General features: G+C 40.0%; 1 protein-coding gene across 1 annotated transcript in view; it reads right to left on the bottom strand.

Moving 5' to 3' along the window:
* The window catches only part of MMS22L (MMS22 like, DNA repair protein), a 106849-nt gene extending 80546 nt beyond the window's left edge, over positions 1-26303 (bottom strand). Inside the window, exons 1-12 of the mRNA XM_063124862.1 lie at positions 26223-26303; positions 22664-22857; positions 21693-21818; positions 17935-17987; positions 16765-16852; positions 16503-16680; positions 15315-15408; positions 11486-11616; positions 5645-5758; positions 3256-3429; positions 809-814; positions 83-145 (exon numbers count right to left, since the gene is read on the bottom strand). Coding sequence (XP_062980932.1) covers positions 83-145; positions 809-814; positions 3256-3429; positions 5645-5758; positions 11486-11616; positions 15315-15408; positions 16503-16680; positions 16765-16852; positions 17935-17987; positions 21693-21818; positions 22664-22842 — 1206 coding nt within the window. The 5' untranslated portion in view covers positions 22843-22857; positions 26223-26303. The remainder of the gene's footprint in view (positions 1-82; positions 146-808; positions 815-3255; positions 3430-5644; positions 5759-11485; positions 11617-15314; positions 15409-16502; positions 16681-16764; positions 16853-17934; positions 17988-21692; positions 21819-22663; positions 22858-26222) is intronic.
* Positions 26304-26983: the final 680 nt, after the last annotated feature.

Below are 26983 nucleotides of genomic sequence, written 5' to 3'. Positions count from 1 at the left end.
TGGTGAATAAAATACATTTCACATTCTGTCCACCTGTCCCCAAATTAGTCCAATCCAAACTTGTTATTCTTCACATACTTACTTGACTATTGATGGACCGCTTCAACAGATCTTCCACATAGGGCCAGTTGGATTCTACTTGTTTCTGAATCAAAAATAGTTGTGAACAATTAATTATGTAAGTAATACTAACACCATAATCCTATACATGTCTACCCAGAAGAAAGTTCTGCTGAGATCAATGAATCGGGTATAGGATTGCAGTCTAAGTGAACTATGTACAGGTTGCAACTTTTGAGGCTTTTTAACTTGAATAAGAGAGGAGATCATAGTGGGGTATAAAATTATGCATAGTGTGGAGAACATAGATGAGGGAAATGTTTTTCTCCCTTTTCATAATCCTAGAACCTAGGGCCACCCGATAAAGCTAAATGGTCAGAGTCTCTGAACTGATAAAAGGAAGTAATTCTTCACATAACATAGTTAAACTATGGAATTTTCTACCATAAGATATAGTGATAGCTGTTAACTCTTTAATAGGGGATTAGGCAAATGTACGGAAGATAAGACTACCAGCGGCTATATATTGCGGCCAGTATCAGAGGAAGTATGCCTATGTATACCAGTTGCTGAGGAACGCAAGTGGGCGGGTGCTATTGCCCTCATGTCTTGCTTATGGACTTCCCACAGGCTAGTTGGTTGGCCATTGTGAGAACAGACTAGGCTGTACTAGGTAGGCCTTGGGACTGATTCAGCACCACCCTTATATTCTTATGGACAGAATCCAACGGGGTACTTAAACCCCCACTGATTCCTTTCTACCCCATTGATTCCTTTGCACAAGTAGTGGTTCCCACCAATTCCACTGCACTAGCAGGACCCACCACTTACGCAAGGAGATATATGCAACCTCTGCTGATCTGCCTCCTTCTGGAAATGAATGTTTCTGCTTGTTTTGGGTTGCCCAGGAGGCACTAAATTGTTGTTGTGCAAGCGGGGTGTGTGTGTGCTTACACAACAGAAATGGTGGTGAGAATGAGAATCAGCATGGATGGAAGCACCCTGTTGAATTCTGTTCATCATATAGCAAGCTAAATGAGAATGTGAAAGATCTTCTTAGCACTATGTTTTATGGCTCCTTTATTACTGCTGTTCTGTTTGTTTATTACATTCTATTTTATTCTTTTAAGTATTTGTATTATATTTTATAGTTTCAACTGTGTTTTAAAATGGCTATGACTTCTTTAACTGGCTGTAATCTGCCCAGAGAACATTCGTTATTGGGCAGATTAGAAATGTTCTAAACAAAACAATAAATAAATTGTCTCTCTTTCATTACTGTTTATGTTTTATTTATTTATTTATTGCATATTTATACTGCCTAATAGCCGAAGCTCCCTGGGCAGTTCACAAAAATTAAAACCATTCAAAGTATAAAACAAACTGTATAAAACATGATATAAAATACAATACTGTTACAAATGAGTGCTCAAAATAATCCCTTTTCTCTAGCTAGGTTTATAAGCAAAATGTTCCTTGTCTTCATAGAGAACAAATGTATTTTATTATAGTCTAAAGAAGCCCGAGCAAAATGTTCAATACACCTACACACAGCTAAAGCTACCTGTTATTTAGATCCCAAATATGGAATCCCAAATATAGATTTTGTTATTTGAAAGATACAGTTATTATAATTTTTAGATTCTACAATCTAGAATACAAGCCTACCATACTGTCTCTAAAGTATCAGGAGTAACTGCAAGAGGAAGCAGCCTATTTCAATGGATTCATTAGGCATCAGAACTAGCAATTTAGTTGTTCCTTCTGTTTCTAAAACATCACAGCCAGCATACAAAATTTAGCTTTCAGTTAGCTTTCTGGATATCCTTAACCACAAGTAACATTAGTGAAATTTAGTAGGTAGCAATGGAATAAGATTTCTCCAAGTTAACATATAGCAACTGGTCATGGCTCTCAAAGAGTAAAATGGGTGGAAAAGAACACAGGAAAGTAATTCACAAGTTCTTTGTTCTACAATTTTGTGTCAATAAACCACATAGTGAAAGTTATTGTCAACCATTTGCCGTATTCTACTTTTGGCTTACTTTTTTTGATAAGGGGAGCGTTGCCTTTTGAAATGAAGATTTTTCTAAGTTTTCCTTAATTCCTAGGGTATATATAACATTTCTGCCTAAGGAAAAGATGTATACTACCATTTGCTAAACAAATGTGCACATAGTCCTGAGCCAGTGGCATGAAAGACTACTTTCAAATCTTTTGTAAGATTACTAAAAAAGCATAACTTAGGTCAACTCTTGAGTATATAGGTAGCATTTCTTTTTAACAATGTGCAAAAACACACACACACCAGTTTCTTCTTCTGGCTCACCTGTTGAGCTGCTAAGCTGCTCAGCTGGAAACCACTCTTTGCATATCTTACAAAGTAGTCATTTTAAACAATCCAAAGGCAAGAATGTTTAGCTTGAAGTCATTCTGAGTATATTTCAATAGCCCAGAGCAGCGTTAAAATTGACCCCTGCAATGTTCAAAAGTGGTAATATTTCTATTCTATTTGGTTTTAAAAATTTATGAATGTAGCCTTTAAGGATATGATAACGTGGACTATTTTGTAGTTGATGAAAGACATATATGATCTACACATCCTATAGAAGTTTTAAATGAGGCTGGATTTTCTTTTTCTTTTTTTTTTAAGGACAGAAAAACTTAACTTTCAAATTCAAATCCATTTTCCCTACACAAATTAGCACCACCATACTGCATATATACTCTTGGTGCTACATCACTCTAACATACATAAATCTTTAGAAAACCTTATAAAAGCCAAGGATAATTACATTGTTTATTAATCTGAAACTACAACAGTAGTATAACAAATCTAGCCTCTCTCATGACAAAATCAAAATGGCTTCTTTACATCATCACAGTAGGCTTGGGAGTTTAAAAGTTTCCCCAAGTTTAAAAAGTAGCTTGCAGGATTTGTAAGAGCTGATGTTCAGCAAGGCGGTGCTAACAATATACAACCATTTTGGTCACATCTATCAAATACGTATGTGGGATTAATGGTCTAAATCAGCCTTCTCCAAACACGGTGTCCTCCATGTGTGTTGGACTAAAACTCCTACCATCCACAGCCAGTGGTCACACACTGAAGACCCCAGTGTTGGGAAAGGCTGGTCTAAACAAACTTTAACAAATCCATGCAAGAATTTAGAAGGGGGGAAATGTAAAACCCACCTTTTCGTTTACCACGCGGTCGACGTGGTAAAGTGATGCCAGGTGAGTTATTATCCACCAATTAAAACTCAATGGATCATTGCACAGAATCAATTCAAAGGCAGACGTTGTTTCTGAACTACTTCCTTTTTCAAATAAGTTCTTTAGAATTTTATTCAACCAGCTCCAAAAAGACTACAATGAAAAGGAAACAACTTAGCTTTAAAAAAAATGTTGAATTTTATATAGACCACACACAGAGAGACATGCCAGCCGCACCACCTGGCTCCTGCAGTACTTTTCCTCCCACTTGTAGACTGCAAGGGATAGATTTTGAAGATGAAATGCTTCACTTCTAGTTTTCCTCAAAGGGATCCTTTAAAATTCACACGTGCAAACCAGATGTGGGAGACCTGAAATAAACAATTCTCTGGGCACTCTGATACAATTCTCCTGGATTCTTTCCATTTTTTCTTAGGAGAATAACACTTTATACCCATGCTTGGTAGGTAGAAGTTGGCCTGATGTCTGGGGCGAAGCTCAGTTGATGTTATTCACGTTTAATAGAAAGATAATACACATTACATTTTCTGCTTCATTTTTGCCTTAAGTGGAGGGCCTCCCACACCACCAAAACAAATTGCCAGTACAAGAGCCCAACTGGAATGTGTATGTCCTATAATCCTTTGACCCTCACTGTGGTCCTAATCTAGATCAGGGCTCCCTACCTACAATTCGATACCACTCAAACAGATGGATCCTTTCCTGGCAATGCAAATTTCAGGTGCAGGGGAGAGGGCATTAATCAGGTTTGGCGCAGGTCCGGAAACTTCAGCTGGTACAAATCAGGGCAGTCCATTTACTAACAGGGACTGGCCGACGAGATCACATTACGCCAGTCCTTTTAAAACTTCATTGGCTGCCAGTCCTGGTCCAGGCCCAATTCAAAGTGCTGGTATTGACATTCAAAGACCTAAACAGTTTGGGGCCAGGTTATTTGAAGGAACGCCTCCTCCCATATGTACCTGCCCGGACATTAAGATCATCTACAGGGGCGCTTCTCTGTGAGCCCCTGCCAAAGGAAGTGAGGTAGGTGGCTACTAGAGTGCTTTCTCCACTGTGGCACCCCGGCTGTGGAATGAGCTCCCCAGAGTTCATGGTGCCTACACTGGTGCCTACACTGTACTCTTTTCGTCGCCAGCTGAAGACCTTTTTATTCTCTCAGTATTTTAACACTTAAATTTAAATTTCACTGTTCTAACTTTATTTTAATCTTATATCAATTTTGCTGTGTGGTTTTATCCTGGTTGTGCTTTTTATACTGTATTTTGTATTTGTGTTTTTAACCTGTTGGTTGTTTTATTATGGTTTTAATGTTTGTGAACCGCCCGGAGAGCTTCAGCTATTGGGCGGTATAAAAATGTAATAAATAAATAAATAAAGGGTTAAAGCCACCTTACCCACCCACCCCGTGCTAGGGACTGCATCCAGATGGGGGTGTATATTGGCAATTTGTGAAAACCACCCCCACACACACTTAACGCCAGAATGAAACAGCTACAGTAACGTATAGTTATACCCTAAAACGGATTGAAATTTTTTGAGTGAAGTAAGAAGGAATGAGCTATTGTGCTTTTTATTCCTTTTTCAGGAGGAAAAAAAATACTATCAAGGATATTTGCCTCCCCTAGATTGGTGCTTGCATATTGAGTCTGGAAGTCCCAATGCAGAGAGCTGAATGAATACTTGGATGCAACACATATATAGTTTTGAGGGCCGCTTTCAGAGTCTGCAAGGAATTCCTGCAGGATGCATTTTCAATCTAATCAGGCAAATGATGTACCAGATGAGGTGAGACTGATGTGCAATCAAATGGAGTAGGACGGGCATCCCCAAAATTTGGTTTGATGACTAATACCAGGTCAATTGCTAATAAAACTATTGCCAAACAAGTGCAACTCTGGATAAGACAGTCAGCCTGGGATATTTCACCAAGACCTGGACAGATGAGGCCAAAGGACATCAATGGCCCAAATAGTCCATCCAGGTAACTGATGCAGGAGTACACAATGTCTGGAGAGGTGGAATCACTGCCATCTGTACATAAGATATCCCCAGTGCCAACTGCAGGCAATTTTAATTATGTGTTTCTAAAAGTGGAGATGTTCTTCTCCATTTGTCAACAATACCATTATGGGGGTTGTTTTCTCAGTTGGTCAAAGACATCTTAAAGTTTGTGTTAAAGTTTGCAAAGGAACAGAGCAATTCCATGCACCAGTGATACAAACCAGTGCTTATGATACATAAAATAGTTTTGGATAGTCATTTGTCAGTCTATGAATATTTGAATAATTTTAATACAAGCCTTTCCAGAAAATGTTATTCATGCAGGGAATACAAGAAGTCTTACCTCTGTAAGGGATCCTTTATTTCTGTGGTCAAGCAGATGAATAAGCAGGATCCACAGTTCTTTTACACAGACACAAGGGTAGTGGTGACTAGCTAGAGCTTCAGACAGCCTCACCTGTGATGAATAAACAATTTCACTCTGAGCAGATATTGGTGTTGTATATATGTACAGAATCAGAAATATCTACTTTGTTAGAGGGTAGGTAAGATGTCATTAAGATGCTTAACTCTAAATAGGAAAGGATTTAAGACCTTTAAGCTAAAATATGCTGGCATTAAGGCCATGCTCTCCTAGCCACTGGAACAATGCCCCCTCAGAGCTCCTTTAAAATGGAATTCAGAAGAAAGGCAGAAAGAGGCTCATTACCCCGGTTCCCCTCTATACAGCACTTGTTAGACCTCATCTTGAGTACTGCGTCTAGTTCTGGGCACATTTCAAGAAAGATGCAGACAAGCTGGAGGGGGTTCAGAGGAGGGCAACGAAGATGATCAGGGGAACAGGGGTCTGGAAACAAAGCACTATGAGAGGAAAGAACTGGGCATGTTTTGCCTTGAGAAGAGAAGGCTGAGGGGAGACATGATAGCACTCTTTAGTTACTTGAAAGGTTGTCACACAGAGGAGGGCCAAGATCTCTTCTCAATCATCCCAGAGTGCAGGACATAGAATAATGGGCTCAAGTTACAGGAAACCAGATTCCAGCTGGATATCAGGAAAAACTTCCTGTTAGAGCAATATGACAATAGAACCAATTACCTAGGGAGGTTGTGGGCTCTCCCATACTAGAAGCATTCAAGAGGCAGCTTGGACGGCCATCTGTCAGGTATGCTTTAAGGTGGATTCCTGCATTGAGTAGGTGGCTGGACTCAATGGCCTTATAGGCCCTTTCCAACTCTACTATTCTATGATTCTATATTACCGATACAATGAGGCTTCAATCCTAAGCACACTTGCTAGGAAGTAAGCCATGCTGAACAATAAATGACTTATTTCTGAGTAAAGATGCATAGGATTGCAATGTGAGATATTTACTGAGACACTATTACCCATAAATTTGGAATTACTCCTTTTATTTCCCTCATTATGATTCATACTCACATATTGACCACTTCTTTGCACAAAACACTAAATGCTAATATAACGTCTTAGATTTACTCAGTTCATGCACCTAATAGTAATCCAGTGGCAGGGCTGGCGTCAAGGATAGTCATGCTCGGGCACCCGCTGAGGGCCTATAACCCAGCAGAGGCCCACATGCAAGAGTTCCCTGGACTTGCTCCACTTCATCATTGAAACCTTCTTGTTCACCTGCCTCTTGCACTGATTCAGACAATGGTGGTGATGTGGAGGAGGAGCAACAGATGCCACGGCCTCCTTGCTCCCAGGCTCTCTGCCTATCAAGCAAGCAAGTGGCAGCAATGATGAGATAGAGGAGGGGTAGCTGGTGACAATGGCGGTGAGAGAAGAGACTCACTGATGGAACAGGTGCATTGAGGGTGTCTTGCCCAAGGGCCCTCCAAAACCTGGACTCAGCACTGTCAGTGGAACACTGAACTTCCTGATAAATTTCGGTGTTGGAGATAAGATATTTTTTCTTTTTAAAAAAATCATTTTATTAAATTTAAGGAACTACAAAAGTACCATTTTGCAATATAAAGAAAGAGAATATTTGTCTATCCGATTTCACAAAAATGCAGAACCAAAACAAATTTCTATCAAGTATCTACAGTAGGAAGGAGACCGAAGAAACGAGAGTTAAGTAATCCTGCTGTACCATTAATAAAATTGACAAAAGGAGACCATATATTTACAAAGGGGTTGTTGCTGAGTTGGCCCGACAGAACTCTATGATAGTAAGTTAATTTTTCGGAGCGGGCTGTATCCCACACTAAGATATTTTATTGCTCCTAAAAAACAGATGCCATTTTGTTCGGGATACCAGAAAGAAAGAAATGCAGCAATATTTTAGATTTAAAACTCTATACTAAGAATGGATCAAAAAGTCATTTGGGATTCAAAAAAAACCCAAGCTATTAAACTTTCATCCTATTTAAGTATTTTGAGATAACGTGACACATCAGAGACTTAGGAAAAACCCTAAATAAACAGGTTCAAAAGAGACATGTTAAAAAGTTACTTGTTTGAGATAATATAATTGAAAATGCTGATGTTATGTAAATGAGTGTGAACTTTTTGAAATGAACAGAATTTGGGATAGGAACAAGGCAGAGTGAATACTGCACCTGGCATATCAAGTCCGGTCAGTGGCTGAGACTATTGTGTCCCCATCCCCCAACCCCAGTGGTCAGTGATGTCTTAGAAACACCCTCCTGGCTGGGCCATTAATAACAGAGCCACCATTGGCCAACAGCTGGCCTATCAGTTGCCTCCTGTAAGAGTGGGCAAGGACTGCCACTTCTTTTACCTGCCTCTCTTTTAACCTATGGTGAGAGAGGAGGCTTCATGTGAGGGTTTAGCAGATAGTATAGTGGTTCTTGGTACTCTGTGTTGCTAGTTACAGGGTCCTGGGATAGTCATCTCTTTTGTCTTCTGCTAACTCTCAAGTGGATTTGTTTGCTTTAATCCTGTGTCCCAATATTTTCCATATCGGCTGCGGGGTGTGTGTGTCTAAGTGCGTATTTTTTGGCTGAAACATGTGTTGTTTTATTATGATGATTGAAATGTATGCAGTGCTGAAATTCATGGATTTGGGCTGGGATTCTAAGAAGAGCTCACAGAAGGAGGTTTGATAAGAGTCTTTTATACTTCTCCCTTGAGCCCACCCATCAAGTCTCCTCTCCTGAGGGACCCTCTGGAAAAGGGTAAGGCTTGAGGGGGGAAGAAGGAATGGGGCAGGCCTATTGAGCAGAACTCAACAACTTGAGGCCAATTCTCCACTCAGCTCCATGTGCCTCAGCACATCCCATTCAGGGTGCTCCCCTGACTGCAGGAGAGGCTTATCATGGGGCTTAGGGAGTTGAAAGAAGGGCAGCGGCAGGAACTGTCTTTCATGAGCAGATTTAAGCCTTCGTGTTTTGGAATGTTGAATATTCAAAATATTCATGTAATGGAAGTGGTTCCAATTCTTCCTGTCAGGTTGTCCTGTCTAGAAAGTGGTGTTGGGGGATTACTGCTCAGCACCACAGTCATTGGTGTCCCACACGGTTGTGTTCTGTCTCCAATATTATCTAACATTGACGGGAAACTGATGAGAGAGGTCAGCACTTCATCCCAATATTGAAAGATCAGCACTAGTTGTCAATTGTTTTCTGTTCTCAGTTCAAGGGTTTGGAGTTAGCTTAGGGACTGGCTATCTGAAGGACCACCTATCTCGGTATGAACCTGTTTGGTTAAGATTAGCAGGAGTGGCTCTTTTGAAGGCACCGTTGCTTGCAGAGGCCCATTTTTAGGCACACAGGAAAAGGCTCCCAAACTCTGGAACACACTGCCTGTGGAGTTGTGACTGCTTCCCACTCTCCCTGTGTTCAGGAATGAATCAAGGTACATCTTTTTCACGTGGCTTTTTAAATTACTTTAGTGGTTTTCAGTGTGGTTTCAGTGTTCTGTTTTTTATTTGACTGTGGTTTTTATGTTTTGAACTTTTTGTAAACTGCCTTAGTTGGTCTCAGAAAGGCAGTATAGAAATAAAATAAATATATACCCTATTTCTTCGATTCTATGTCACACTTTTCCCCCCATATAAACATCTCTAAAAATGGGGTGCATCTTAGAATCGCGGGTGTGTCCTAGGGTTTTTTTCCCTGTTGGTGGTACAGAAATTAGTGTGCGTCTTATAATCGATGGCGTCTTACAATCCAAGAAATACGGTAGTTAGTTTAGTCTAATTATTGTTTTACTTAATGCACTGAATTGAAATCATATTGATAGATTACTATAAGATTTTTATTATTTGATACATTTTCATATTGTTTGTTTTTCAATATTATTGTATGTGCTTTAGTACGTTAGACACATTGGACTTCCATTTGGAAGAAAAAGTATGGTACTGACTTTAAAATATAATGTAACAAAACAGAATTTTTCTTTTAATCAAATTTTCTTACGTTTAAAAAATTCAGTTATGATAAAAGTGGCTTTGAAACTAACTTAGTTAAAATGAAATTCCAATCTGATAAATGTTTACTCCATTCTGCTGAATTCAACAGAGGTTATTCCCAAGTAATGGCACAGGATTGCTCGGTTAGGCACTGACTAAAATTCAGGGTGGGATAAAGTTATAATGAAGACCTTAGTAATATATTACAAATCACTGTATGTTACACTGAACATGGCACAAACACAGCTTGTGTCTTAGGAGACTCGGACAAAGAAGAATCAAGGTGCCCTTGTTTCTTTTTTAAACACACATAAAACAAACTAGCATTTCTAGCCTCACTATAGACATTGCACAAACGGCACCTTAGGGAAACATTTCTGTAGCACTGGCTTTGTATACATCACATCCATGCAATTTCAGAGCAAAGCATGTTAATTCTAGATAAATAAAAAAGGTATCCAAATTACCCAAAGCTCTCATATCTCTAATACAATTTCTAATGCATGACCCTGATGCAGTACACTATAGAACAAAATCACTATTTCTATTCCAAAACAATGTCCTATTTCATGAGTTGTTAGTCTGCCATCTTTAATCAAATGGCTTTTACCTTGATTCACCAGCAGGTGGTATTGTAGCTACATACAGTAACTAGATACCACTCCCATTTATTTCGAAGATTTTAAAAAATTAAGGTCCTCACCATTTTGCATTATGTTTAGGTGTGCTGCACTTACGGTTATATGTGACACTAGATTTGCCCTATACACAATGCAAAGCTATTTTTTTCTTATTAACATTTTTATTAACTGAGGTATTAAGCTTCTTGCAGTTTGTAACTCGTGAAGGTAGCAGGTGGGTAAAGAAAACACTACGCCTTAGAAGTATGTTCCACACGAAGCACGAGGGGGCTACACTCCAGCCCTGGACTGTTTAGCATTGTGTGCAAACCAGGAACTTTGGTTGTTGACGGGGAGTGAGTGTGGGTGTATAAAATGGATCAGATGCAGAGATACTCTACTTGCATAATGGGGCTTTCCTGGAATCTCCTCATCCTACGGCCCCCTGTACCCCCTTCCAAGGCACCCAAAGGGTTGAGAGACCCTGTGAAATGGAGCATAAAGGCCCAATGTTGGACAGGAAAATCAGGAGAATTCAGCAGGGCAGCCTCATGTGAGCAGAAGTGTCTTTCCAGTGGCACAAGAACTCTGGATCCAAGCCTATGATTATACACATAGTTAAGTATTTACACTGTGCCATGCTCAATTTAAAATTTGGCACAAGAAAATATGAATATGGCCAAGAGACAAAATTCTTGAAGGGTGATATAAAATAAATATATGATGCTTAAAAAAATTGTTCCAACACAGTCCAAGCTAGGGGACAAGAAGAGCTAAATTCTATGATCTACATAAATTATGCACATTTGAGTAGTTTCTTCACTTTTGCCATTTTTACTATTTTGCATAATTTATTGCAGTTTTGCTAGTCCCAGCCTAGAATACAGTACACATTTAAACTCTGGGCAAAAATACACCTTAAAGCTATTTTCTCATTCAACTGGCAGACTGGAGTGAGCGGAAATCAAAAACAAGTTCTTATCCAAAATTATTTAAAAAGTTATAGCAAAGGAACAACCAAAATAGAAGAATTTAACAGAAAGATAGATTCATCTGGGAAATACATCTTTAAAGAGCCATCTATGCCACACTGCCATAAACACTGTTATAAAATTACAATATATTAATATAACATTACTATAATAACAAATAAGATCGTCATCAAACCTTTGTATATCTGTTGGCTGACAAACTTATCAGATCACATAAGAGGTTTCCACAATGTTCTTCAAACAAACTGATATTGGTTAAATTTTCGCCTGTTAAATTTGTGAACTTGTGAGCATATACAGTTTGCCCTAGAAAATATAAATAAAATGAGAGAGCTTTACCCTTTGATATTGACTTTTGGAGTGCAGAAACAGGCATACAAGTTTTCATTCCATTTGTGCCAAGGAAAAAAAAAAGCGAAAGTCATCCATTTTTGATTAAACATAAGAAAAAGGTAACAGGGAAAATTTTCTTTACCCCAGATTTATTCCCAGTTTGACAGCACTATATTTTTGCAGCAGGAGGAGGAAAGTTTAGTGTGCATGATTAGTTCCTTGCCACAATCCCATGGCCTGATTTACATGTTGTGGTTGTTCCCGTTTTCTTTCTGCAACATATAAAGCTTCAGCCCAATATGATTAACTGTGAAAGCAACCAGGAATAGCAGCAACCACGCTGTTCAGATCACCTTTAAAAACTCAGCCTAAGTCATTGCACTTTCACTTCTTCACACGCAGAATGAAGAAACTGTAGATAAGGGATGGTCAATCTCTCCTGTCTAGGATAAAAAGGGAGATTTCCTCCAAGCTAAGCTACTCGGGTGACAGATTGCTTCATCATGTAATTATCATTCCTTACCCTCAGTGCACATTAGAATGGGTAGCAGGAATCTCCCCAGACAAAGAACCCTCTCAGCATTAAATGAGAAGACAACCTACAGGACATGGGGACCCTCAGGGCTGCAGGGCCAAATCCACCCCTCTGGGTTTCCCTAGATAGCCACACCTCTTTTTGTGGCCACACCCCCTTTCCCTGATTGCTGATCATTTGGTGGTTTTCAAGATTTGCATGCTTTCCAGTTCTAAAAGGCTGAAATGCCTGTCATAAGGCTTAGTTACTGACCATAAGGGCTTAAAATATGCCAGTATTTCAGCTATGTTTTCTTTTGCCTTTGGCCACATGTGACCACCAAGAGCTTCTCCGAAATTGAAGTTGGCCCCTGGGCTGAAAGAGGTTCCTCACCTCTGAATTTTAGCATGTCCTTTTATTCTGGGCTGCAAAGTCACCAGCAGACAGGGAGAACAGCACTGCATTTTCCTTGACCACAACCGCTTTTTAACTTCCCAACCTGCTGGTTCCTTCTCCACCCACTCACCCCACCACACAGCGAGACAATGTCCCAGAAGCGTGTTATGTTGCGCAACGGTCCTGATTATCCTGCCATTTTGTACTCGGGGCCTGCTGGCTTTGCAGCTTGAAGGGCACCATGCCTGTCCTAGTAGGGGCATCCATGCAAAGTGGAAGGATGCTCAAAAGGCCTCAATGATATCGCAGGCACCTGTGGGTCATCCATTAGGAAATGATACTCATCTAATCATTCAGCTAAGATCTACAGATCTCAAGATACATTGATTGGTACCTGTTGCCACTGGCTACTTTAAAATGGCACCTGTTAGCTGATGAATTTATTCTTAAATCTGAATACATATCCTTATTTTTCATTGGCCATAATTACCAGATGGTCTGGCAATTACATGCATCTAATCAGAATTTTGAACAAGAGGAACTCTGTTCACATTATTTTATTTATTTTTTTGAAAATCCAGTAAATTAATGTTTTTAGTCTGAGATCAGGCATGAATGATTTTTTAAAAATCATCACATAACCACATGTCAGCAGTATGGGTGTACATAACTATGTAAACCGCCCAGAGAGCCTCGGCTATGGGGCGGTATACAAATGTATTAAGTAATAACAATAACTGATAGCTTGCCTTTTAAAGAGTGTGTGCTGATGTTGGAAGGGTACATACATTGATGACTTTAACTTTTACCTTTACTAATTAGAATTAGGTTTGCACTGGAAGACAAACCAATTGGCCAGTATGTAAGTAGTGGATGGACCTTTTATCCAGAGAGAAAGATAAAAATGCCTACATAAGAAAATAGGTTGGAAATTCCATTAAAATCAATAGGACAAATAACATGTGTTAATTGGTTTAAAATATAAATGTGGATAAATGTATTGACCTTTTAATTGTTTTAGAAGTGGAGTTTTACTGTGGAAAATATATAGATAAATTGATAAGTTGATTTCTTTAAAAATTGTGCTGGACAGGTATGAATTGATCCTGTTATTAACTGATTAAAATCCCAGGAATGTATTCCATATAGAGTTCTAAGACTGAAAGGATGGTAGAACAATTGGAAGAAGCAGAAGATCACCTATTCCAGCAAGTTACCCAACTAGGAATGATACACATTTTACAGACAAACTCTTTTGGAGGATTACACTAACAAAGAAAGGAAAAGGACGAAAGGGGCATGTCAAGCCTGCCTTCTAGAATCTATTTGTGATCCCACAAAAAAAAATGGTACCCCTCTCCATATATAAGCAATGACCACTAGGAAATATTATCCATTTCCATATTTCATTTTATCTTTTGTTTCCTTGCTGAATTGCTTGGAAGTGCATGTCTTCAAATACAGTCTTTTTGTTTGCAATTTAGCTGCTGTCAAGTAGCCCAAAAGCCTCAATGAGCTAGTTTGAACATAACAATCTAAGCTTGTTAAATAGTGGGTTAGCAAGCTAAAAACAAACTTTGCCTGCCAGATTTGGTGCTTCAGTCCAGGTCTGTTCAAACCAGAGTTCCCTGTTATTTTTGAAATAGGGAACTCTGGTTTAATGTCAGTTTGTTTTTTGTTTTCTTCCTGGTTTACGATCACAACCAACTGTAGACCAGCATTGAACCAACATTAAATTAGAGCAGCTTATTTCACTCCGAACAGGGAACTTCAGTTTAAAAAGACCAGGACTGAAGTGCCAAAGGCAGTGTGCGAGTGAAGGAACTGAGGGGAAAGGGCCTGATGCTTATGTTATGTTTGGAGGGGATATATATATATGTGTGTGTGTGTGTCTTTTTAAAATGCTGTGTTAAATTTAAATGGTACTAAACAGTACTAACTTAGTATGGATCCAACCCACTTGGTGTATTTTAAATATAATATTGTGTTTTTATAAATACACTTTCCATAAATAGTTTCATTTACCTCAAGTAAAATTAGCCATAAAGCAATATAAAATAAACACAAGGCAGAAGCCACCAGGACACTTACACCTCTGATGATTGTCTCGTGCCCCACCAATTCCTGTCCACAAGCAGCACCCATCACTTGCAGAACAAAGGTTTAGTACTTCCAGGGCAACAGGAAACAAGCAAAAATGTTCATTTCTAGAAAGGGGCAGGTACGTGGAGCACTCGTAAGGGAGCTCCCAATTGAGAAACGAGCATTGTTGCGTGTTTTGGGGCTTCCTCTGGGAAGCAGTAAATTTGTTGCGCAAGTAGTGGGTCCTGCTCGCACAAAAGAATCAATGGGACCCATCACTTGCACAAAAAAACCTGCAGGGTGCAAGAAAATCAGCAGGGGTGGAAGCACCCTGTTGGATTCCGCCCACAGTAAGCTTTGAATCGTTTATTTTTTTTACATTGAAGCCTTCAGAGAAAAAGACAAGCTAAAACCCCAAATAAATAAATATTAAAATCTTTGAGCGTGTTAATTTTGGGGTTAGAATCAAGCTCCACTAAAAATAAGCCTATATATGTCTCACAGAACATTAGCAAAAATGAAGTAAAGCAACGTTGAAGACGTGGGCTAACTGTTGCTTTTGTTTTTGCAGAATACAGAAGCTGATTTTTCTCTCCAGGTGATTGTTTTAGTAGTTATTTTCACATGCATTTTGAATTAAAGAGTTTACCCACAAATAATACACAACAGGCAGACCTACTTGGCAGCTTTTCACCAAGAAGATGAAGTATTTCCAGCACTGACCAGTGGATGTCTAGGTGAAGATGCAGCAAATGCCATGATGGGGGAAATAACTGTAATTAAAAGGGGGGATGGCAAAAAAAAATATTGTGAATGATGTAAAATACAATTGTGTTTGTACAAGACTCTTCCTCCAACTGTTGAAAAGGAATGACTGGGACATAGAAACTGTAAACTGACTTTTCATTCACTGGAAACTGGCCAGTAATTTTTATAATGCAGTGGGGACTGTTACTGAAATATTACCGCTCTCTCATTTTGATGCACTTTTTGTTATCAAAATTCAGTACAGAGGGAACAGACTCTTGCTCAGACACAAATACATAAAAACAAGGATAGGTTTGCAAAGATGCTATGATCCCCATATAAACATCTGGCGTTCAAAAGATTATAAATCATCAAGCTCATTCATATTTTCCCCCAATTACATCCTTCTATTCTCCAGGGATCTCTCTCATGTTTACCATAGCATATCATTCTAGAGATTAAAATCTAGTACATTCCACATCTCCCATATATGGCTACTACGTGAGCATCTTTTGATGTGCAAAAAACCCCACCTACCATTTCTCAGAAAGCAATGATGGGCAGTTCAACCATTTGATGTCACAGTAGCTATTGTGGCACAAAATGGTTGGCACATGCAGCCATAGCATCCTGTGGTTGGCAAATGGAGCACTTAGGTCTTACTTGCCACACAGAAACCATTGACCACCACAAGAAAGGTAGTCAATTTCTATGCCTATAGGAGCCATGTAACTTATAGTGTGGCACTACCACAACTATGGTTCCTAACTCACAACAGCACCTAAGAGGCGAGTCTGAGTTACAACACATCTTAGGCAAAGGCCTATTACTGGTGCTAGTTGGCATTGAACTGGTGGGACATCCACAATGTCCCTTCATTAGGGATTTGATAATTTCCTAGAATAATTGGTCTGTAGAACTACTGCTTAGATTAGCCTTCCCCAACCTGGTGTCCTCCAGCTGTTTTGGACTACAACTCCCAGGATTCCTAAGCACTGGTCCTGCTGGCTGGGGTTGGTGGGAGTTGAAGTCAGCAACACCCAGAGCACACCAGGCTGGCTTTTACTGTGCACCTCTTTCCCAACTCTGATTATACATGTCAAAAGAGAAACGGTCAAACCTTTGCTTGAGTCAGATTGGTAAATCCTCCTAGAATACAACTAGGAAGTTCATACAAGTGTCCCACATGCAATGTTAAAGAATGGAGCTCCTCAACAAGCAAAGAAGGGAGTAGCGCTTCTTGTTGTTCATATGGATGGGACAACTCATCATCCTCTGCCTTGTGTGGCTCCAGATACCTGAATAAATATATTAAAATGTAATGTTGTACAACATTAAATATGTTGAGTAAATTAAACAGGAATTATGTCTTGACCTCTCACCTGAAGATGAAAACTTTCACATACTGCAGGAATTCAGTACACTGCTGTCTGACATTATGGGCCTCCCAGTGAAGATTTGCAGCATGACCTGAAAATAAGGCAGAAACTAAGGGTAATTAAGTATTGTAAGAAGAAAAAAGAAGTATAATTAATGGACTCCACTCCAATTAGCTCTGAATCCACTTCAGTTTTCAAAGTAAATACGAAACAGATAGAGTTCTGGACAAAGTGCCATCCAATTTAACACCTATACAAACAATAAACACCAAAATTATCTACAATGACACAGAAAAAGAACATCCAGTTCACTTGGTGGGTTGCTACATACTAATAGATTACTAGGTGGAGTAACTTAAGAAGCACCATAAAGTAGAGTCCATAATGTGCATTGTACCTTAGTGAAAGGGATTTCACGCAAAAAAAAAAAAAATGGTAACAGAAGAACCTCAAAAAGCTAATGCTGATCTGGAGTTGGGGAGATAAGCTGTAGTTCATCTGAAGCTTCATACTTACTAGCCTTGATCTAGCAGCTTCAATGCACATAAAATGACTACCCATCACTCTTCCACTGGGGAAAGCTTTGAGTGAGCAAAGGACCTTCCTCTGCATAAAACAATGGAAATTCTCCTATTTGTACAAATACCTATGTGCACACAAGTGCCTTAGAGAGTTTTGGGACATGGCATATATCTGTACAACACTCATGTTTTAAGGTTGCCTATTCAGAATATGCAACTTATATTAGGCAATTGGCAATGCACTTATCTTCTCCATCAAACAAACTTCCAAGCATTTGTCATCACTATGACAAACACAAATGATGTTTCAGTCGTTACTGAAAACATCAACTACCAATGTTTGGGGAAGAGGCCAAAACCAGTTGTCCATTTTTTCCTACTAAATTTGCATGATTGCTAATCTTAAAAAAAATATATTAACGCAGTTACAGCAATCTTTAATAGGGATCTCTTATAAGAAACTACATGCATATAACACAGAGCATCAACATTCTGTACAATTCTTATGTTGGAATATTATTATTGTAAATGATCCTCATATGGATGGGCATAAGGAAGGCTCCAATTTTTAAAAAAAATTAAGCACATTTTTTACTAGCTAAAACAACATAAAGCACACATATACACAAATAGAAGCCTTGCTTAAACTTACCAAAGTCAGATGAACTTGACTGAATGAGGTTTTCCAGTCTGCCTATTTGTTGTCTATAAAAACAGAGAACGAGAAGAAAGGGAGATCTCCTTGGAAACCAATCTATACAAACAAAATCTGTATTTAAAACAATTTTTTAAAAACATGTAGCAATAAATGAACAGCCTCTACTGGGTGTGTTGGTGGGGAATCAGCCAACAGTGTATGTTTCTGCATTGGCTGTGCATGTTTCTGATCTTATGGGTTGAATCTAGACTTGTGCTCAGCAGAGTTCCACTGGCACTAGAGGAAGGGTTGGAATGACAACTTTTTCTCATTCTTCTTCCCCCCCCCCCCCCCCCGCAGCCTCCAGAGCCACTTTCCATGCTGTTCTGGAGAATTGGAGAGCCCTCTGGAACAGCATAGGAGGAATAAAGAAAGAATCAAAGAAATCTGATGCCTTAGCCTCTTTTATGTAATTTATACTTGTTGTTCTCCCCGCCTCGATCGGGATGGAGAGGCGGGTTAGAAATAAAATTCTTCTTATTATTAAGCAGAAAGCCTCTGCTGGCTCCCAGTTCCCTCCACAAATGAAAGCAGCCTCTCTGTTTATGGAGGGGAAAGTCTGGATCCACCCCAATGTCCTCAACATAGCTGCCTACCTCTCCCTGGTATCCCACTACTGGCAGACTCATTCACAGGAGCAGGGTGCCCTGATGGTCCCCCGCTACAAATTAGAATGTGCGGGGGCCAGTGCTTTTTCAGTTGCTGGCCCCCGGCAATGGAACCATCTGCCAGTGGAAGTTAGACAGGCCCCCCATTTAAACGTCTCTGTAAGGCGTTTTTACTTACACAAGAGTTTGGGGGACTGACAGCTTGAATTTTAATATGGATTCTGAGTGCTTTAAATGGGAAGCTTCCTTGTATTTAAACTCCTAATTGTTTATAATAAAAACACATAAAACAGTTTAAAGTGCCACGATGCCAGAAATGGTGAGGTGGCGCTATAAAAATGTTTTAATAAACAAATAAACAAACATAGTTTTCAATGAGGCCATTAAGTATTTGGCATTGATGGCATATTCTCCAGGGAGTATTAAACTGACTCGCTACGGAAGGACACAGCATATTCACCAAAAGGTTAAGCAACTTTTTGTAACCAGGCTGCAAAGAAACCTGAATCTTCGACTTTACTCACATGAATTGACAGCCACAGCTAATCATACAGAACTGGTGTAAGGGGCCTTTTACAGGAAATGCCAGTTAATAAGCAGGCAGATCCATTCTGCACTAGATGCAATTTTCAAATGTCAAACTATTCTGAAGTGTAGCTTCATCTAATAGTAATACAGCTGCTAAAAAATAGCGATGGTCAAGACTGGAACTAAACGGAAAGATTATATTCCACTTTGGGGCAAATAGCATTTATGAAATGAACCTCATATATAACAATTCAATAAACCACAATCCTCTCTTAATGCCAAAAAATATGCAAGAATATTTCAAAAACTGGGACTCCTCCACTTTGTCCTTTCACCCGTTTGGGTCATGTAATTTAGTGGAAATCAGCTAACAGCTTGATGCAATTAGGATGGAACTCCATGTATCCTCAAGCATACCTGTATTCCAAAAAACCCATTTGCCAAGGCAACATGGGAAGGGGCAAAAAGGTAAGTGTAGGCAAGAGGATGGAGCACATGGTGACCACAAAAATGTCTCCCTCCCCAGCCACCACCCCACTGAAAAATGGCAACAAATGGTTGGGGGGGGGGGCAGATGAGAGCATTTGCAGGGCTCCCAGTTCAAGTGAGCACACAATGGTTAAGTGCAATCCACCCACCTGTCAAATCTCCTCTGCAAATCAGCCCCTCTATGCATTGATGATACAAGGCAATTGCATGCCTAACAATACATAGTTTCATCCTAAAACAACTTAGTGTTCCAACCCCTTCCCCCACCCACCGTAAACTGACAATAAACACACACACACACACACTATACTTCTGCACTTTCCCCAAAGCTTTTTCAACTCACTGAATGGGGTATGTGCCATGACACAGGCTCTTTACAACAGGCCTGTCCACGGACACTCCCTGCTCAAGCTAAGCGCCAAACACCACCTTTCTACAAACGATGTGGAGAAAGGGGTTAAACAGGAATAATTTCAGGAATAAAATAATGCGCTGTGAATTATATGTGCTGATGGTGAATTGATGTCAGAATGGGTTTTATTTATTTATTACATTTCTATACCGCCCAATAGCCGGAACTCTCTGGGGTGTTATATGTATATAACTGCAGTTGATAAATGCCAAGGAGACACGTGGGATTTTTGTGGTAGTAAAACAAACTGAATAAAAAATTATTTCAATGTTCACAAACTTTGTTTCATAATAAAACTTTTCAGACTCTTGTTAAAACCTCTCATCCAATCCTTTCTCTCTTCTCATGCACACTTTCCTTTCTCTCACACCTTCACTCTTGAACTTTCTTTATTATCAGGATTGGTTAATATACACCAATTGATTATCTGCACACTACACTCAAAAGACCTGATCATCTAATTCTCCCTTGAACCAAAGTACTTTAAAAACACACCCTCTTTTTCACCTCAGTCATTCCCTTATATATCCTCCTCCCCCCTCCTAAGATATTCAATCTCCACCCACTCAGGTCAACATTCTAAACACAATAGACTTACAAATTCTAGACATACATTAGGGAACTGACTTGTGGGGTGTAATGCCACAGTATCCAATAAAATTTAATCCTATTTCACTCTAAAGGGGGAGGGGACTTTATGGAAGCATTATGTTTTGCTCAGAAAGTTATTAAGCTTTTGGCTTTGATGGGCAGATTCTCCAGCGATGGATGATCAAATTGACTTATTGTGGAAGAATGCAGCTTATTCACTAAAAATGGGAAGCAGCTTCATGTGGGCAGGCAGCAACTTTGGACAAGTCTTAAATTTTACTCAACCACCATCTTAACTAAGAACAATAAGTGAAACAAAGTGTGCTGCTTCAACAGCAATTACTCTGATCTTCTACTCTCAGACAGGGATGCCAACAAGACTCAAAATTAGGCAGATCATTGGTAGAATCTATTACATTCTTAATATGTACATGTACCAAGACTGGATGGCTATCTAACAAATTTTGGTATTTTAGGTCTTCAGAGATTGATTAAAAGTTGATATCCATGTTCTGTGCCTGAGCAGACTGCAAATTCTGCGCGTGTCCTAGCATTAGCTGGTTTAAACCTTTACTTTCTGAAGGAAATGGAAACGTTCCATTTGCAACGCTCATCAATTGACATCACTTTAACCCTTTAGTTACTGTTCTCCAAACCAAACACTGGGATGACACCACATTGATGTCATGTTGCTTAGCGTGCCTGGGAACCTGCTTTGGCTTCAGCACAATGCAGCCATCTTGCACTGATGATAAGAATGAGCTGCAAGGGTGCAATTCGAAATACACCTACTAGGAAAGACGTTCCACTGAACTCTGTGGGAGCTTATTTCTAAAAAGTCATACATAATATGTAACCGCACTTTTTCTGCGTCATCCCTGACACAAACAACAGCATGCCCAGCCCTACAGCATTAAGTTTCAATAACAGTGCACTGCAGTAATAAAATAAGCATTATATGCTTGAATAACCATATGAAAGCATTCAGATCTACTGTACATAAATGCTGTATGTTCTGAAGATGAATAAGATTATGAAGCAATAATCACAACACATTACAGTAATAAAGGTAGGAAAAATCATACCTAAATAATCCAAAGAGAAGTGTACAAGACTCAACTAAAGCAATTTCAGTAACCCACTGGAAACCAAACAATTCCACAGTGTCTTCTTCATAATCAGTTGGAAAGGGATCCAGCCCCAGCAAAATTCTGAAAAACAAAGCCAATATTCTTCACAGGCTCTTGAAAAGATATCATAGGATATAAATGTCTTTTCCTCCCAGGACCCCAAAGTGCCGTACATGATTCTCCTCTCCATTATATCCTCACAACAATCCTGTAAAGTAGGTTAGGCTGAGAGTCAGTGACAGGCCCAAAGCCACCCATTGAGCTTCATGGCTGAGTGGGGACTTGAACCCGGGTTGTTTCAGTTCAACACTAACCACTACACCAATTTGTATTAATCTTGTATATTTGCTTTCAGCCAATGGCCATTTACTACCTGCTCCACTCACCACTTGCTGACCTGCACACATCATACAGCCCTGTCCTGTGATGGCAACAACATAATCGAACAAAACTGTGTTAGCTTTGAATCAACCTTCAAATCCTGGTTAACACAAACCTTCAAATCTTGGTTAACATAGAAGTGCAGTACTAACAGTAGCATTGCACTACCGTTGGACCACTGGTTCTAGCCTGAAGATCAGCCTCTGAATATGTTACCCCTGCCCCTTATCGCCCAAACCGAGGGTTTTTTTTTTCAGCAACTGCAATGCCACATCAGTAATGTATGAAGCGGCCCCGAAAACCCTCTATTCAAACAAAAGCTGAAGACACTAATGGGATCATTGTGGCACACGGCAGCTGTTAGAAGAAACTAATTAAACATTCCAAACTCTCAGGCCTGAACACACTCACCCACCGGGGATTTTAATACTATTCAAAGTAATTATGCCACTGAAACATTCTTAGTAAAAAAAAAGAAAATCAAGCCTGCCCAATAGTATTTTCAAGATAAAAGTCTCAAGAGTGACACTTTAAGTTTTACATACCTCTTCAGAGATCCACTTGCTAAATAAGAATCAGCGGAAAAGCCTTTCCCTCCATTTCTAAGGTCGGATGCACAGGAGAAACTGAGATGTCTGGAGCACTGCCTCTCCACTTCCATAGCCATTTCTAAGCTCTCCGTGAGCGACGACGGCACTGAGGGAGCCCTGAAATTGTCGTCCATTTTGCACGCTCCTCTCTGAAATAACACAGGATATATTTTTAAGTATTCAGTTTTCTGGATGTGGAATTGTCAGAACGACTGAATTAAAACATAAAACTGAGCCAAATACACCCTTTGAAAGAAGTCGCTAATACGTTAAATAGCAGCAAGTTTCCAAACCAGCTCAGTGTCTCATTCTATAGCAAGAATGCAGAACTTCTTTCAGCCTGAGCTGGGGCCCAAATTCCCTTTTGGAGAAGCTCTTGGGGGGTGAGTGGAGGGTCAGTGGGACCGAAAGCAAAAGAAGACCATTCCAGTGTTGGGTAGGACCGAAGGCAAAAGGGGCAAGTTTCAAAATACTGGCATATTTTATCTTAAAGGGCTTACAGCCAGTAACTAAGGTTTAGGATAAGTATTTCAACATCTTACTAGTGGGGGCAGAGGACTTAGTCAGACCTTTGGTCTATCTAGTCCAGTATTGTTAACACTGGTTGACAGCACCTCTCCAGAGTTTCAGGCACTACCTGGAGATGCCAGGGATTGAACCTAGAACTTTGTGCATGCAAAGCAGGTGCTCTACCACTTAGCTACAGCCCTTCCTCTAAAGTTCAAACATTATGAGCTATCATTCAAACAGAACAATAACATGCCAATAGCTTAGTGTAAGAAGAATAACCGTGCTCTCCCCCTGGGTTCATGTGTTCGCCCAGACTTCCAAGGAATTTGGAAGTTCCACTTCCACTTTTGGTTAACTGCAGCTTGCCCTGGTGTGTGAACCCACACAAACTGTGCTAATTCTACCAATGATTAGTGGAAACAAGGGAACTTCAAATGATAGTTTATGCCTTATTTTCAGTAACTGTAGTTAAGATAAACAACAATGGTTGATCAATGCACTAAGCTATGGTTAATCTAAAAAGGAAGCAGAAGTTTTGACCTCCCGCCCTCAACCATGCTGGAGAAGGAAGGAGAGAGTGTACAAGCCCAAGGGATGCTAAGCTCATTCTCATAACATTACACTGGCCCTGTTCAAAAGCCACCTTAAACCACAGCTTTAACCATGGCAAAGAAGGCTTTTTGCCTTATTCACTGTGTTAAAAGCTGTGGTTTAAGGTGCCTTCTGAACAGGGCCACTTGAATTTACCATTAGATACGAATGCAGCCATAGATTTTTTTAATGGCACAATGTGTACATGAAGTGTTTTCTAAGGCCTTAAGGTAAATCTGATATTAAAATGCATGTGTCCTCACCATCTCAGATGAGGTGGGTAGCTGCCAAGAGGGAGGACCTTCTCAGTGGAATGCTCTCACCAGAAAAATCAGCTGGGTGCCTACCTTACTGTCTTTTTCACACCAGGCAAAGACCATTTTTTTAAAAAAAAACCCTAAGCTTTTTAACCTTTCTCATATGGTGCTTTCGTATGGCCTTTTAAGAGCACAATCCTACACATGTTTAGACAGAAAAAAAGTCCTGCAACTCCCAGCATTTCTGTCTAAACATGCATAAGATTGTCCTTACGTTTATTATGGGGTTTTGTATTTACATTTTAATTGTTTTATTCTTCCTTGCAAACCACTCTGGGAGTATGACGGAACAGCAGATTCAACACACCTGTAATAAGAATATTGTCATGACTGATACTATTGCTGTGATTTCAATTGTTCTCTAAGGACACTCACATTACAGGTCTTAGAAAATATTTTCAACCTATGACGAAAATGGAAGAAAAACGGAAACTTCTGCTCTTAAATAGGATATACCGATGAAAGCTTTATAACTTATTTTTAGGGAATCAGAAAGCAATCTAAGTGTGGTCGGGGGTGGGGGTGGGAGGAGTGAAGCAGCGGACCCTCTGCCACTTCCAAAGCCCTGTGGCGGGAGCTTATCTTATAGTCTCCAGCAGGTGCATTTTTCTATTTTCCCTCCCATTGCTTTAGGGCCTACCACCGATGGAATTACTGCTAGAGGTAGATTTACACCTGCGGAGCTTCAATTTAGTACTGGGTGAAACAAGAATTGCTTTATAATTCAGTACTGCAAACAGTGAATAGTACAAGACCTATTGCACATTATTTATAAGGTAAAATGGGTGGTTAAATAAACAATGTAAAATGAATTTAGAAAACTTTAAATGCAATTTAAAGCACAATGCTATTTAAAACTGTCCAGTGTGTATGTCAATTACAAGGCAATGTTAATAAATACACAATCTGTTTATCATTCATATATTCTTATTTTTACTTTCTTCTGGCAAGTCAATGCATCTAAAATAAAAGGGTAAGAAACTGGGTGTTATGGACTGTCATGTGCCCAACACCCTAATAAACAAGAAGACATCTAATAAACATAGCAAATAATTCTCTAGGACTGGTGCTAATGGTTATATTAGAAAGGTGAGGGTAATTCAATAAGTTATTTCAAATGATAGAATGTCTGATGTCATCTACCCAGGTTCATACTGTTCCAGTCGATGATAAACCAGAACAGACAACACTTCTAGTTCTATATTCACAACTATTCAAATTCCATTTTGTTAATAATCATGCATTCGGTGGTGGGATCCTTGCTCTCCTCTCACCTTGAACTATCTGAGATTATAACAGGGAGGATTGCATCAGGGAAGCTAAAGGTTATTAATGCTGCAATCCTAAACTCACTTACCTGGGAGTAAGACCCATTGAACTCAGTGGGACTTACCTCCAAGTACACACACATAGGATTGCACTGTAAACGATTTTTAATGCACACCTGCAGCAGCACAACAAGAAAACTGTGTACGCTGCAGGGTAATAAGATGGGTCCTAAGAACATTTATAGAACAGAATCAATAATAATAATACCCCAAGCACGGTCAGTCTGCACTTCCTCCACCAGTGAATAACCAATAAGCAGAAGTGATTTCAATGACACTCATTCTCAAATAAGTAACTGCCTAGTACTAGCAGCCTAGAAACGGGGCAACCCTATATATGTCTACTCAAAAATAAGGCCCATTGTTTGAAAAGAGTTTACTCCCAAAGAAACAGGCATATATTGGGGCTGCTGCCTTAACCTGGGTTTGGAGTGTGAGGCTTCCAGGTTACAGAGTGCAAGTTGAAGGTTGTGGTCTTGCTACTTGGGAGTGTACTCAACAGCACTGACTTCCAAATGACCATGCCTTGATATTAACCAGAAATATGCCACTTCCTCTTAAATAAGGCCAAGGGGTCTCCTGCCTGAGAATCAGAAGAGGAGGAGGAGATAGTTTACCAACCAACTAACGCGGGACATACGTCTGCGTATCAAAGCCCCACAGAGTACAACTACAAGGCAGGAACAGGCGCACCTCGCTAGAGAGAAAAAACCGTGAAACCCTGAGCGAACACGCAAGTTTTGAAAGAGCGCCCAAAACCCTTCCCACCTGTAGCCGCGCGCTCTCGTCAGCAGCCGCCCCCTTCACACGACCACGCTTCCAGCCGCGGAACTCCAGCGGCGAACCCAAAGCCTCTCCTCCGTAACTCCCGCGCGCAGTTAGCGCTGCGTCACTGCGCGTGCTCCGACGAAGACAGTCTCTGACGTAATGTGTTCCCATTGGACGAGGGAAAGGGGTTTCCTTGAAGCCCCGCCCCAATGGAAGGATGGGTCTATGGAAGCGGGCAGAGAGCGGGTGTCGCCTCCCCTTTTCTCTTCGTAATCGAGCGGGGCTTGTTTATTCGGAAGTAAACCCTTCTCTTCGGGGTTACCCAGCGTTACTCAAAAGCTGTGCTACTTTACCCGCGCTGTTAAGGAGAGCAGCTCCTCTTCGTCCGCCCCTCCTTCACTGATCCAAAACTCCGTTGTAAGCTCGTTCTCTCTTGGGAGTAAATCCCAGCGTCTTCAGGTTTAGTTATTTACTAGCTGATATGCCCGGCGTTGCTCGGGTCTGTGAATAATATTTATAACATTTTATAAATCATACATTTCTCTGCAACTTATTCATCTTTAAGTCGGTTGGGGCTTTTTTTAGTTTGGTTGAGTTAGTAATTTTTTTTGTTAGAATTAATGGGGAATTGCGTTAATAAGATCTGTATTTTAAATTAGAGCTCCGTGATAAATCACCTTTTTTTTTTTAATCTGAAATGCCTACACCTCCCATCATGCCTTGGCCGGAGCAGCCGTCTAAACTTCAAAAACTATCAGAAC

Source organism: Elgaria multicarinata, chromosome 4 (genome assembly GCF_023053635.1).
Source record: "Elgaria multicarinata webbii isolate HBS135686 ecotype San Diego chromosome 4, rElgMul1.1.pri, whole genome shotgun sequence".
NCBI classification, from domain to species: domain Eukaryota; kingdom Metazoa; phylum Chordata; class Lepidosauria; order Squamata; family Anguidae; genus Elgaria; species Elgaria multicarinata.
Note: the sequence above shows the minus strand (reverse complement) of the source record. Positions and strands in the feature narration are given on the sequence as shown.